Source organism: Sebastes fasciatus, chromosome 16 (genome assembly GCF_043250625.1).
Source record: "Sebastes fasciatus isolate fSebFas1 chromosome 16, fSebFas1.pri, whole genome shotgun sequence".
Taxonomy (NCBI): domain Eukaryota; kingdom Metazoa; phylum Chordata; class Actinopteri; order Perciformes; family Sebastidae; genus Sebastes; species Sebastes fasciatus.
The window spans coordinates 4782756-4798190 of record NC_133810.1 but is presented as its reverse complement, the minus strand read 5'-3'; the positions used below and the strand labels follow the sequence as shown (position 1 = coordinate 4798190).

The following is a 15435-nucleotide window of genomic DNA, read 5'->3' as shown; positions in this document are numbered from 1 at the left end:
TCATCAGCTTCGGAAAAAACGATCTCTACGATCAAATGACGTTTTTTCTCACCTTAGCCAAGTTTTTTGTTGCCTAAACCTCACCAATCGTTTCACATTGTTAACGACATGTTACAGCGTTAACCACGGCCGCTTCACAGTGTTGACCATGCACGAACCTTCTGCGTCAAGATACTACGCGAAAGGCTGAAAAGCAGCAAAATATGACAAGTAGGGATGAGCAACCAGAGCTCACGGGAAGGCGTATGAAAAGCACAACTTTGCAAGGACATTACACTTGTCATGAGGACGCCTTTCATGCTTTTCATGTGTCATTTGTACAGTACGCAACAAAACTACGGTCACGTCTGCAGTTAGGGCCCTGACGCAACAATCCGACGGTCGGCCGTCATACAGTTTGGGGCCGTCACGTCCGTTGGCCTAGTTTCTGCGGTGTGTTCCGCACCGTCAGCTCTAGTCTGCCCGTGTCGGAGGCTTTTCAGCCGATTCATTAATGTTGAATTGGTGGCAGATAGTGGATATTTTTACATTTTATATCATTTTACTTTGAGGCCTAATGCAAATAAATAAATATCCATATTAATAGTAAGTTTTTATATTTTAATATATTATCAATCGAGATCAGCTGTTTGTCCTGCCCTTCATTTGTTTCCCAATAGTCTGATTTCATATTTCTCTCGTCTCAAAATTAGATATTTTTGGGGGTCTGTACAGACTTCCAATTATTAACGAGCCTCTTTCTGTGTCGCCACCTTTTGTTGATGATTTCCCCCCTTTTTTGCCAATATTAATATCATACTTCCATTCATGCCAATAAAGCATATTGATCTGATTAGAGAGAGAGAGAGAAAGAGGGGCGGGGGGGGCAGACTGGAGTGCGTAATGGGGAAGCATTGATTATGGCTGTTAACTCTGGCTCTTTGATGTGGATAATGCAGTCTCTCTCTTCCTGCCTCTGCACTGCCTTTACACTCTAAAACCCCCGGGCCTCAGAGGATATTGGGTTTACAGAGAGAGCGAGAGAGAGAGAGAGGGAGTATACGTCAGACTGGTACATGAGCTTGAATGTGACAGAAAGAAGTTGTAGAGAGAGGAGAGAGCATGTGGTTGTGAGCGAGAGATTATATCTTCATGTGAAAAAAAGGCATAAATGTGCGTAAACGGGTTAAACAAAAGTGTGCAAAATTAAAAGAGTTTTAGAAAGTTGGAGATTGTCCTCCTAAGAAAAAATAACTGCATCAGTTGTTTCAACAAAATGCCCCAAAAGAAGACGTTCAAGTGACAAACACATCCTAAGAATTAGGATTATAGGACACTTGTCCAACAGAAGCAAAGGAGTAAATAGTTAACATAGCCATAATATTATTATAATAGCCATTATAACCATAGAGTCTGCAGAGAGAGGAGGTCAGGTGGTTGTTTTTCTTTTACCCATGACCAGAATCGTTCCATCACCTCTACAGCAAATTTGTCATATATTGAATATAATGCAGGTTTCAATAATTTAAAACATGTTTTTTTTGTTTGTTTGGGTTTTTTTTTTTTCAGTGTTACTCCTCATATTTAATTCATGAGGCCTACATAGAATGAGCTGCATAATCAGCTCAGTCAGGAAACATGTCAGTGAGGAAACATGGTGATGATTTCAGCCTTATCATGAATTTAGACCCAATAAAACTTATATTATAATAATAATAATAATAGACTTGAAAGACTCAGGATGGAACGAAACAATATGCATGAGCTTAAAAGAGTTAAAAAAAATAATATCATAATAAATGCAGCAAGAATAAAATAGTTAAAGGCGAGAAATAAATGTTTTTTTTAAACAAATCTCAATCTTTAGGACATTTACTGAAGTCCCTTTCTGTGTTTATCCCTTGAAATGTTTCTTCAATTCATGCAATCCAATTTGACAAACTGTAAATGAACCTTTCTGTGGAAATTTGCAGTTTACTAACCATAATCTATAAGTTTAATAATATTAGTTTTGTTGCTTTGAAGACTGATACGATCACTTTCAAATACACTTTTGTACAAAGTCCTCAAAGTTAACCTTTTTATTTTCCTCTGCAAACAAGATGCAAAAATATTGTTTAGGATTTTGGATATTTTAATCTCCCGTGTCGTCTTATTTAATTTGCTCAGTATCCATAATCAATCAACTAATTATCGGTAGTGCATTGCATGTAATCTGTGACTTCGTGGGTCTGACTGTATGTCGGGACAGTCGGTGCTCCGTGATGGTTTGTGCTCTCTCTCTGTGGCCATGTGGGCTTAGAGAACAGTGACTGAAGTCAAAATGGTTGACGAGCAGCCAACTGAGCCAAGCCCTACAGAGCTGCGATGACCTCATTCTCCGTCTCGCTGCTCCATCAGCTCCACTCATTGACCCCGAGCGGCGAGGAGCGAGCTGCAGAGGGGAGCTGGCTCCCTCTGCTGGGGACGCTTAGAGCTGCAACAACATCCAGGGTCCCATATGCGCAATCAATGTGATTGTGTTGAACATGCAGTTAACAGTTCAGTAAGACACAAAACAAGTGCTCTTTTGCATAGATACATTACTGATTTTAATCATCACAGCTGAAACATTTTGTTATTTGGAGAGGACTCAGCCCGAATCCTCTTTAAACTGGAAAATAAAGAAAAACTGTTTGCATACGAAAATATATCCAGACACATCTATTTTGCAGATTAGGAGTTAATTTAGCTCTGCATACAATATATATTCTCAGCTGGCGTAGAAAGACAGGCAGGATTTAGGTCTCCTCAGAGAAGATCACCCAGAAAGCGAGCAAATGAAGGCCCATGCTGCCAAAACTGTTTGAAACTGATCAGAGTTGCCAGATTTTGACCAGATGATGATGATATTTTGTCAACCAAACAGTGATGCTGCTGGCCCGACCTTAGCTCGCTAACAAGTTTACGTTGCTAACACAGTAAGGCACTTGAGGTCCCGTGATAGTCGATACATTTTTACAGGCTTTCCACGATATTCGTCTCCGTGTCCACTGGGCAGCTCGTTTCTCTCAGTAGTGTTAATCACATGCTTTGGGGGGGAATGTCGGTGCAGTGTGCTCCAGCAGCAGCTACTGTAGGAGCTGGTGCTGCAGCCTGCATTTACAGTGCATGCATCTGTTGCACAAACAAACTTTTTCCATGTAAAATTAAAGAGGACCTATTATGCATGCTTATTTTCAGGTGCATACCTTTAGGCTTTACTTTTCTCATGTTGTGTGTAACTTTGCAGACCTTTCAAATACACAAAAAACTATAAAACACACTAAACGAAAGGTACAAAAGCACAAAAGTATATGTCCTCTTTAAGTGATGACAAACTCATCCTGACCTCCTACCAGCAGTAAAATCCTGCAAGAGCCTCGACTCAGACAGACAAAAAGCCTCCAGGCTCCAGGAGCTGGAGGAACAAAAACGGCTCAGTTTGTATCACCAAAATGACAATGCATTACTGAACCTGACTTCACCAGGCTGACTAATAGGCCTACCACCGAAGCTATTGGTCCGTTCAACATATACAAAAAGTTCTCATTCGGCTTTAAGAAACATATGCAGGAAGAAATCGGTTGTTTGGTTTGAGGTCGGGTTCGTTTATCGGTCCCATCCTGATGCTTTCTATGCCCATGGTAAATTTCACAACATCAAGAATGGCAGAACTGAGTAATGTGAACTGCTGTCCATAGTAAGTAGTCATCAAGAAGAAATAAACTGTGACTGTTATCAAAAGGAAGAAGGTTGGGCAGCAGGAAGACGTAAACATCCATGTCTGTCTCTACGTTAAGAAGATAAAGAAGGAGCAACAATAAATAAACAGTCAGCTGGTTTTACGGTTTCTGTAAACTTTCTACCCCATCAAGCACTTTTAAAGACGAGCACCCAGTGGACACAAAGCCGTCAACATGCTTCCTCATGTAGAAAGCCTGAACAACCAGAGAAAGACTCAATAAACAGTAATAATTGTGCTTTAACATTTTCTTCCACCATCTTAAAACCCCATAAAATCATGCTCCAGTTCCACCCACCCACCGCGATGCATCACACCCACGGGAGACCTTCCCTCTCGTGGATGTGAGACATCGCACAGCTCCGACCACAGATACATACACAAACACATCACAGCTACATGTGAACATCTCATACCCCATGCACCTCTGAGTCCAACATCAACATAAAAACAATTTTAAACACAAGTGGACAGAAAAAAAAATACCATTTAGCACAAAACAAAAGCAAACTACCCGGAGAAAACACTCACTGAGCGTGCCCATCTTACAATATATATATACATCATTATTTACATGCAGAGTAGCGCAACACATCCGCTTCCTCGTCCCCTGGGCTAGCGTGGCTGTGGTGGCTTTAAGGAGGATCTCATGCTGCATGCTACATGGGGCCAGTCTTGTTTAAACATGCATAAGTGACAACTGGAAGCTGAGACGGCGCTCTTTTGGTAACTTGTGGTTCCACGTCGGCACATTGTCTTCCCTTCGGTGAGGAAAGTTTTGATGTAAAGACGAGAGCATCAGCGAAGGATCAACTGATGTTGAAACCGAACCGTCCTGACGACTGAAACGAATGCTTTAAGCCTTTCTGTCTTCTGAGCACAACTTCTCCACAGTGTGGCATTGATTGATTGATCGGATGATGATACTCAGAACCTGCTAAGAATCTGTGTATTTAAAGTATGAATGTGGGACCCTCCATCAATTTTACTTTGTTTGGCAGCTAGCGTTTTGGGGATTCCCTCCTTTTGATTAGAGGGAAGATTAACAACATCCACGTGGAGCTGAATGCAGCTTTACAGTAATTTATGAGCTGCCAAGTAGGGATGGGACAAATAATCGATACAGTGATATATCACAATACAATCTCCTCTGTGATACTGAGACAGAGCTGCAACTTTCTTTTACTGCAGGATGTTTAACTCTGAACTGTTTTACGCCTCAAAACGTTTGTCACAGTTGTCCATATATACAATTCTGTGAAATTTCTTCATCATGCAGGCAACAAATTCATAGATTTTTCACATGCAGTCTGCCATTTCTCCTCAGTTACATGCTTTTTAATGTATCACAGAATCACGCGTTTCGTGATTCGATTGCAGGCAATGTATCGTGATTTCCCAACCCTACTGCAGAGTGCTGATCATTTATTCACCTGGTCTACTCAATTCTTCAGTGAAATACTGTATGTCATGTTTCAGTGTTAATGTATAGTCAGATCGAGATGTTACATTTAGATATGAGTGTGTTAAGAGTAGTACTTTTATTACATACACGTTTTGTTTTTTATTATTTCTCACATGACATTTAAGTTTAGTAGACGCAGACAGTGTTTTACTTTGTTAATTGGGATCTGACGTTTGTTGTTTTCAACCTAATCAGGCAGAATACGGTTATGATTGTGAGAAAGGAGAAGAAGTGTATCGGTGCCACGTAGTAAATCATCTCAGCTCAGATTTGTTTACCAAATCTGCTCAAATCTCGCCACAGTTCCCAGTTGTCATGATTGCTGCCACCTTAATCCAACTGGCTGACAGATTTGGTCTTTGATTATTTGTTTCCTTGTCATAAAAAAGCCCAAATAAAAACAGTCACCAGCCCAATTTGCTCAAACCAAAGATTTGAACCAATGATCCCAAGTCTAGGGGGATTAGAGGGGGATCATTCAACCACCACCAACCATGGGAGCCCCGAGGATGAGGATGCGGGAGAGGAAGGGAGGGGAAGGGGAGGGGAACATGCGGGTGGGAGGGCAGGTGACGTCTGGGTCTTCTGATCGTTCAATCATTCCTGTCGAAGAGAAGCAGTGTGTCTTTAAGGGCTTGTAATGATTTCCTGTTCCGGGAATAAACAAAATACAGGTGCAGTTGTTAACGTTTTGTACACACGTTTAGGCGGCTTTAAAAAGAAAAGAATGGAGGTGTCTGGACGTAGGGATGTCACACCAGAAATGTAGTAGTCGATACCGGAGAAATTTCACGACTCTCGATACCCAATTCAATACCATGGTAAAAAAACAAAACAATAAACACTTAGGGCCCTGAGAACACTTAAGGCTCCAAATCAGGATTTTACCCTCGGGCACCAAAAGGGCTCCGTGTAGGACGCTAAATTACGAATCCTGCTACAGCGAAGGCATGACCCGCCCTACTCTGCCTCTGATTGGCTAGTACTCGCTGCTTTTGTTGGTTGGGTTGGTTAGGTTTAGGCATGAGGAGTGAGATTGGTTAGGGTAAGAATATCAGGGGTAAGCCAATCAGAGGCAGAGTAGGGAGGGTCATGCTTTCGCTATAGTAGGATTCGTAATGTTGCATGCAAGACTGAGCTGCTTAACGACAGCTAACAGCAAACGTTAACTAGCTCTCCTCCTGCTGATTTCAACACTGGTTTGTTGTTCACAATGTAGCATTATCAGGGAAAAAAATAGGGTGCGTCGATAGAGAGTTTGAGATTTTAGACGCCGTTAGTCTCGAGCCCTAATGGTACATGCGGTACTGTAGAAAAACGAATATCATCACGTTGTCCGAGTTTTTGGCATCGACTTGGTACTGAAGCATCAGTTCTTGTGACATCCCTAGTCTGGATGTCAGACAGATCAACAGGCAGACCAGTTTCCACCGTTTAGACAACATGCTGAGATCTTATTCATCTTTAAATGATGGCCGAAATATATATTTATGGCAAATTCATTAGACCAAGATTATAAAATTAAGATAAGTTTACTGTTAACGGAGTGCAGATAAAACAAAGTTAAAATGTTACTTGCAGAGCAACTTCCTGGCTCAACAATACTCACCGTAGATGTGTGCAGTTTTACAATGCAATGATTAGAAATAGAATAGAACAGAAAATAGTTTTTTGTCTACAATTTGCATATAAAAGTCAGAAATTTGTCTTTTTTCCAGATGATTTATGTAATTTATGATCTATATTTTACTATTTTTTATGTTATATTTAAAAGTAGAAAAAAGTACTTTTCTATTTTCTTACTTTTGGTATTTTTGCATCTTTCTATGTAGTAGTTTTCATGATCATTTTTTGTTTGATTGACTCTATTTTGTATTTAATATGTTGGTATTAATGGCCAATTGCTGAGCTGAACTTGCCTGTATTCCTGAAATACATTTTCTTTTGGGCCAGTAATATATTACTTTTTTCTATTTAAGTATTTTGCTATATAGTAATTTCTAGGATAATTGTTTTTTTCCAGATGATTTATGTGATTTATGATATATTTGACTAACGTTTTGATATGTTATATTTATTGTTTAACATTGATCTTCTAGTTCCTTTCTCATAAAGGCAGGCTTTGTTCCCTAATGTGGGCGTATCAGACAGCTGTGCTCTGACTGGTCCAATCATGCAGATACAAATCACCTGAGTGAGGAATGTGTATATATATTGCTCACTCTGCTTTGTGATGTAACGCCTGACGAAGATCTCTGTTAGATCGAAACGTTGCACAATGAAATTAACTGGAAGCTTTTAATATAGTGGGCCGATTGTTTGTTTTGGCTTGTCCTAGTTTTTTTTAGGGTTGACAGGTTTACTCTGAAATGTGAGACCTTTTAGTTCTTTATGCAGGAGTGCGTGTGTGAGTGCAGTTAGTGTGGCCACTTTAAACATGACCTCATTCCCACACATTTTCATTCACATGCCAACATGTTAAAACCCTTCACTGTTGTCTCCTCCCTCTCCTCTAAGTTTGTGTTAGCCTTGAGCTCTTAACATTGTGTTAGAAACTTCTTTGGAAATTCGGTGCAATAAAAGAATAACTAATTAAATGTATGAAAATATTGTAATTCCAGCTAAATGTAGTAAAACAATATGATAAATGTAAATTTCTGAGAAAAAAACTTGAATATTCTCTGAGATTATAAGGTCATACATTTGCAAGGAGCCACATGGCTTCACTTTGCCAGGTTGGATCAACCTCATCACACCACAGACGCCGCCGCTTGCTGTGTATTATGCCTGCAGTGGATGACCTCATCAAATTATACTTTGCAATTGCATTTAGCAATAAAGAAATACTGGAGATTTTAGCCTGGAATCACTGGATAACATCAGCGCCCGGACTTTAAAGAAACATTGCTATTCATAAGATTTCCTGTTATATATATTTCCTATTCAGAAGAAAACATACTGATTTAATTTTTGTTCTCATAAATTTGCCACTTTAATCTCAGAGAATATCCACGTTTTTTTCTTGTCAATTTATCAATTAAATCTCAGAGAATATTCAATTTTGTTCCTAATTTTGTGGGGTTTTTCTGGTAAATTTACGACTTTAATCTTAGAATATCCAAGTTGTTTTCTCAGAAATTTGCCACTTTAATGTCAGAGAATATTAAATTTTTTCTCGTAAATTTGCTCCTTTAATCTAAGAGAATATTCAAGTTTTTTTCTCCTAAATTTGTGGGGTTTTTTCTAGTAAATTTACGACTTTAATCTTAGAATATACAAGTTTTTTTTCTCATAAATTTGCCACTTTAATCAATGAGAATATCAGAGTATTTTTCTTGTAAATTTATAACTTTAATCTGAGTTTTTTCTCAGAATATTAACTCCTCCCCCGGCTCCATAATTATTTACTTATTTAACTACAATGGCCCTAATACGCCATCATATGAATCCCCTCACCCTCAGTCCGACCTCTGGGTGCCACCTTTCATTATGTCGGTGTTGAATGTGGTGCGACTCGGTGAAGGTGGTCTGTCGTATCGGTCGGCAGAATTTAGCACGCTGCCTCAATGCCAGCAGATTTCTCAGAACCATCATCGTAATCTCACACACATGACCGTCTGCTGTTTCATTACACCTAACATGATCAATACGGAGGAGTCATCCATGAGTTAAAGCGCTCACTCTACTCTCTTCTTCTCTCCTGTGTTTACCTGTTTGATCATCTCTCCAGACCTCTCGATGACGATGGTCTTGTTTTCTTTGACGGGCGAGGTGTAATTGTAGTCGTCGCTCAGCAGACCGAGGATAGGGTACTGGTTCCTGTACCTACACACACACACACAGAGATGTGTTCAATTATAGCTTAAACAGTTTTAACACTGCAGTGCAGGGTGAGATATTTGGGCTGATATTTTTTTTCTTTTTATGCCTATTTATGCATATTTGCTTCAATAATGACCTTAACGGTTAACTGATTATTAAAATAGTTCTAGTTTCTGTGACTTCAGCTCTACAGCGTAGTGTAATAAATGTAGTCTGGTCTCATAGTTTGCTGGGATGTTGTACCTCTTGGTGATGGTGGTCTTGGTGATCTGGCTCTTGGCGCTTTCGTTCCTCTCCTGTATCAGCTTCTTGATCTCCTGAGGGCCACAAGAGGTCAGAGGTCAGAGGTCAGCGGAGTTAGCAACAGATTTTCCGTCTTGTCTATTTTCCATTCTTTGATCAGATTGTTACAGATTTAAATCATAATTTCCCCAATTTAATTTGATTTAATCAAAGTTCTCGTATGGCTGCTTTTGTTTAGACAACGTTTAACATTTGAGAATCACGGCTTCTTTGTTAAAAAGTGATTCTTTCCAGTCTGCTTCTTCTCTTCTCGACTGCTTTGGTCGTCGTCACTTTATTAAACTGCAACTGAACTTCAACCAAAACTGTCGGCTGCTCTTTGAGTGTGCGTGTTTGTGTGAGAAACTATAAAGCAGGTATGTCGTGAGGTGACAGAAGCATTCCTGCGGTAAAATAAACCGTCTTCAGTTGGTGCTGCACAAAAACAAAAGAGGTCAGAATGCAGTTGGACCTGAAAGGTGAAAACTAACCAATGACATAAATAAAGCTCACAAGCCTGGAGGGTGTGTGTGTGTGTGTGTGTGTGTGTGTGTGTGTGTGTGTGTGTGTGTGTGTGTGTGTGTGTGTGTGTGTGTGTGTGTGTGTGTGTGTGTGTGTGTGTGTGTGTGTGTGTGTGTGTGTGTGTGTGTGTGTGTGTGTGTGTGTGTGTGTTTCTATCTGGGAACTCAGATGTGGTTTTAAACACACCCCCGGGTTAGTCACACACATATTAGGAAGAGAAAACAAAAGGCATGTGGTAAAATCATTACCCAAACTATCACCGTTTTACTGGGCTGACTTTGACCGACAGTTCTTGCTGTAGTTGTGTGCACATGTTTCCTGTGCAATGAGGTATTACCGACATTTCAGGTGCGCTCTCCTCTAGTTTTACCAACAAATAACACTTTATTTGAAGGTAAATGTGGTTAACTTTACAACCTGTCTCATCACCTAACCGCTCGTCATTCTTGTTGTTGTCCACACGGCCAGTAAGAAAGACCATGAATGGTTTTAGTTGATTCAACGTTATGGAGAATCTAACTGTCTCCCTGAGCACCAGTGTTGGTGTGTTGGTGTGTTGTGTTTCAGACCTCCTCCTGTTTGGTGATGGTGGTCTGCCGCTGATCCAACACGGTGAGCATCTCTGAGATTTTCAGCTGGAGACTCTTTTCTGAGGACGACCTCACGGTGGTGACCTCCGTCGTGATCTTCGTTATCTGGCTCTGTAGGGAGGACGGGGAGAGACGAGGGGACAAAATAAGTAAAAAGAGAGAAGCAGCTTTAATGTGCTGTGAAGCTGTGGGATTTACAATCTGCTGCAACCATCAACATTTAAAAGTCTTTCCCAGGACGCCATGCATTATCCAACAAACGTTTGACCCTAATCCATGATCCTGTAGTCTGGTTTGAGTCTCACCCGCAGCTTCTGGATCTCCAGGTCTTTCTCTGTTCTCATGGAGCTGAGCTGGTCTTTGTACTGACGGGACAACTCCTCTGTCTTGATGTGCAGGGTGGTGCTGCTGCCTTGGCCTGCCAGCTGCAGGACAGACAGACAAGGAAGGAAGGAAAGAAAGTTTAAGCGTGAGTCTTCCTGCTAAACTTCAAAAGAGCTCAAAGCTTCATGTCCCTCCATCACAAGCGACCTATCCACCACTTATTTTTGAGGACGTGATTGAATTGATCTCCATCGATAACTGATCAACAACGGGTGGCGTGCTACCTTCTGTCGCAGCATCTCGTTCTCCTTCTCCAGCGCTCTCATCCTCCCGTCCATCTCCTTGATCTTGAAGCTTGAGCTTGACTCTGTGTTTTTGGTGCTCATGAGCTGGGTCTCCAGGGAGCGCTGGGTGCAGCTGGTTTCCTTCAGGGACGTCTGCAGAGGGAACACACACACACACACACACACAGACAGAGGAAGTCAGAAACACACACATGATGCAGTGTAATACATTGAAGATGTAGTTTGGGTGTGTTATACTGAAAGTTGTTTCTAATACTTATCCACCCCATTTATATCAATGAGGACGGACCAAATACTAGTCTCAAAACTCAGAGTATTTCTTTCTCTTTCATAAATATAAATACGACAGCATCAAATTCAGATTTTGAATATACATAGAAATTAAAACATAATGGATGGATGAAGTGTAGGGATGCACCGATACCGATACCAGTATTAGGTATCGGGTCCGATACTGTGCTCATGTACTCGTACTCGCAAAACGGCTCCGATACAACTTTACGGCAGCGTGACGTTACCCTCTCGTCACCATCTTTCGGGTCCTATCGCACGCGCTCACGCTCCACCTCCCCGACGGTGCTGGCGAGACGGGCCGGCGGTGCGCCCGACCTCGCGAGGCCGGGATCCCACCTCAGGCGACGCTTGCCGGCCTTCACTTTCATTGCGCCACAGGGTTTTGCTTGCACCCTCTGACTCGCGCATGCGTTATACTCCTTGGTCCGTGTTTCAAGACGGGTCGGGTGGGCTGCAGACATCGCCGCAGACCCCTGGCGCCTTTTACGTGGGCCGAACCCCGCTCTGGCGGCACGACGCGGTTGGGGCGCACTAAGGTCAGTCCGCCCCGGTGACACTTTGGCCACGGCCCCGGGAAGCACTCCCCAGCCTGCCGTGTGTCGCTCACACCCTCCAGCTGGCTGTTAACGAGGGTCTTTTGGCACAGAGAAGTGCTCGTATCGGTACTCGGTATCGGCGAGTACCCAAATGTAAGTACTTGTACTTGTACTCAGTCTGAAAAAAAGTGGTATCGGTGCATCCCTAATGAAGTGTTTAAAACTTGTCTGATTGTCTCACGTCTCTTGTCCCGTTCGTTGTAGCGATGTCGCCGCATTCCCAAATCTTGGTGAGTACAATGGTATCATAACTGATGGACAAAACTAGTATGTGTGTACTTTGTTGGTTGTAATATCAAACCCCCCAACATGTGCTCTAACACACAAACAGCTCTCTATTAGAATAGAACAAGTAAATACATCTTCAGTGATGACATCGACACCTTGATCAATAACTTAACACAGGTGTACTGTACCTGGAGCTGCCTGTTGTTCTCCCGGACGGCCTCCAGGAGGCAGTCATACTGGCGAGCCTGGTCTGCTTTGAAACTCAGATCTCTCTCCAGAGACTCCTTTTCACTCTCCAGACGCTGTGAGCACACACACACACGCACACACAGACAGTCACATATTCATATTAATACGTTGTTTATAAGTAGATTTATCTTTATCTTAACCACTTATTAAAAGTGACTCCACCGCGGTCCATCATCACTGGCTATAATTAGCTGTTATTATCTGGTGTGACGCCTGTAATTTAAAAGCATTTAATGAGTTTGGACTATTGTGTGAAGGTCATATAATGTGTTGTTGGGACGTACTGTTCTATCAGCATGCACACATTAGATTTATTTGTGTCACCAACCAACTGTCACATGTGATAATTGTTCTGATCTATTAAAGTTTCCATCTTCTCAAAATAAGAAGTGAGTATTTTATAACCGAGCAGGAGGTAAATAAAAATAAAAGTCTACTACAACTCCTATCTGGTGGGAAATAATGAAGTACATTTATAGTACTCAAGTACTGTCATTAAGTATAATTGTGAGGTAGTTCTGATGGGAATATTGTACTTTTTACTCCACTACATTTATTTGACAGCTATGGTTATAAATTACTTTGCAGATTAAGAATTTACAAATCCATCATATAATCAAAATGTCCAATTCTAATGCAGTAATTTAAATCATCCACCAGAATATAAATAATACCACCACGACCAGCTGCAACATTAAAATGCTGCTTACACGTTAATGCACCAGTTTTATTTTATTTATTTTATTTATTTTATTTTATTTATTTTATTTATTTTATTTATTTTATTTATTTTATTTATTTTATTTATTTTATTTATTTATTTTATTTTTATTGGTGCAAAACAAATCATACATAACAAACAAAACAAACAAAACCAAAAGAAAAGATGAAATAATAGTCATAATAATTCTAAAAATAGCATTCCTAAATAAATAAAAAATAAGAAGATAATAATAATAATAATAATAATAATAATAATAATAATAATAATAATAATAATAATAATAATAGTTTTTTGAAAAAAAATGTATAATAATAATAATTTGGTGGTGACATTAATAAAGTAATTCAAAATAAATAAAAAACTTGTGATTTTAGTACTTTTGTTTGACTAAATGATCTGAATTCTTCCACCACTGATAGATAGTAAATCTTTCCCCATTTTAAGTTTTAATCTTCTCTTTGTGGTGTTTCTTTTTGGTCATGTCACTTGTCATGTAATCATTTGTGTCAGCCAGTTTAAGATGATCTGATTGGTATGCTGTTTGTTTACTACTGGAGTCAAACTGGACGCTCTGGCTTCTTTTAAAGCTGCGGTTACAGAATCAGTCGGCGGTTGGTCCACACACACGAGACGAGGGAGGAGATTTCTAAAAGCATTTGTGTTTTACCCTCAGATCCTCCGACATGTGGAGCAGCTCCTCTCTCAGGCTGCTGAAGGTGGACAGCAGCAGACGCATGCTCTTATCTGCAGTGAGACGAGTCTGACAGACAAACACACACAGGAAGATGAATTAACTAATTAACAATGTAGCTGCTTCAACATATAACTACAACTCCTCCTCCGACTGGTATACAAACATTAACATAACAGATGTAATCATAGCTTATATTACATAATGTTTAAACTAGCTTGTGAACAGTTAATACACACTTAATAACACACTGTAAAGGGTTTGTCTGTATGTAATTATATATGATTACAGCTTTAATATACTGTGTTACACTCGTTGACAAATGTCATATTTACTTACAACCACATACTACTGTGATGTGTATTATAAACCATTAGTTAAGGGTTTATATAAAGGGGTGTTAAATTAAGTGTTACCAGATAAAAAGACAAACAAAACACATTATTTAGGTGAAGTGAAAACGCTTTAGTTTGTAAAATATCAGCCAACATCCATATTTTAAATGTAATGCTTTCTGATCTTACTCGGTTGATTCAATATGACATCAATGCAACAAAAAGAGAATGAAGCTAAATGGTTAAAATGCAGCATGCATGACATTAGAGATAAATAAATGTGCATCATTACAGTATGTCGGATTCTGGTCAATGGGGAAGTGTGCTATAAATACACAAAATCACCTGCAACAGGTAGCGGATCTGTTGTTTGGTCAGTTCAGTGGCTCCTTTGGGAAGCAAAGCCTCCACCTCCTCTTTCTCCACCTGATAGAAACAATAGAAACACATGAAGAAAATGAGAAATACAAGAACATACAGTACACACAAAGAATCATGTTTAATGTGCAACTAAACAGAGAAGAACATGTTCTGACTGTTAATATCTGATGTTCAGCCTGAAGCTTGCTGAATGTTTGACATGTTAAATCTGACACAGATGAAGTTGTGCCTGTTCAGATTCATTCATTGGATGTTGCATGTTTGTTTCTCACCTTGTAGTCATTGCTGGGATCCAGCTGGTGTTTCCTGTAACACACAGAGAGGAAACACAAACAATGAGGACGGCAGCGTGAAAACTGAGCGAGTTTGCAGGGTGAACACGACTCTGATTGTTTCTCATAATGACTCAAGCGTCGGACAATTTTGTTCTTACCGCCGTTTGCTATTTGAAATCAGTATATTGCCACGCCCCCATTTTTCTAAATCAAGAACCATTGAAAGAGGCTGGGACACGGGCGGACACGGGTATTGGGGTATGGGGTAGTGCAGACCAGATTTTACTTTGCATGCGTTGTACCCCCAAAGATATGCTGCGTTGATGATGCGTGACTTCTCCTCTTTCCACCCTCCTTGCTCTACATAAAGACATCGGTTTTCCTCGAGGTGTATCATGGAGAAGGTTGTTGTAAGAGAGAAGTACGGCGCCTGAATCACATGTGAAGTTGCACACATTTCCTTCCTAAAGCATGAGGCTTTCATTATTCTATATTTTTCTGTCTCTCTCCAAACTTTCAGACTTCCCTACCGCGTCTGTGCCACATTGGTTCCTACTGGAGATTTAAATCTATAAAACTGGATCACAAATCTGTAGTTTGATTTTTATAA

At 40.3% G+C, this 15435-nt stretch overlaps 1 protein-coding gene across 2 annotated transcripts in view; it reads right to left on the bottom strand.

The window, feature by feature from the left end:
• Nucleotides 1-4659: 4659 nt before the first annotated feature.
• pof1b (POF1B actin binding protein) overlaps nt 4660-15435 on the bottom strand; it is a 34006-nt gene continuing 23230 nt past the window's right edge. The window contains exons 4-13 of one of the 2 annotated variants that reach the window (XM_074610162.1): nt 14823-14856; nt 14515-14595; nt 13811-13903; nt 12359-12472; nt 11032-11184; nt 10729-10848; nt 10403-10534; nt 9273-9346; nt 8918-9032; nt 4660-5855 (exon numbers count right to left, since the gene is read on the bottom strand). In XM_074610162.1, coding sequence (XP_074466263.1) covers nt 5835-5855; nt 8918-9032; nt 9273-9346; nt 10403-10534; nt 10729-10848; nt 11032-11184; nt 12359-12472; nt 13811-13903; nt 14515-14595; nt 14823-14856 — 937 coding nt within the window. In that variant the 3' untranslated portion in view covers nt 4660-5834. The remainder of the gene's footprint in view (nt 5856-8917; nt 9033-9272; nt 9347-10402; nt 10535-10728; nt 10849-11031; nt 11185-12358; nt 12473-13810; nt 13904-14514; nt 14596-14822; nt 14857-15435) is intronic. The other variant, XM_074610163.1, reaches the window with a different exon arrangement.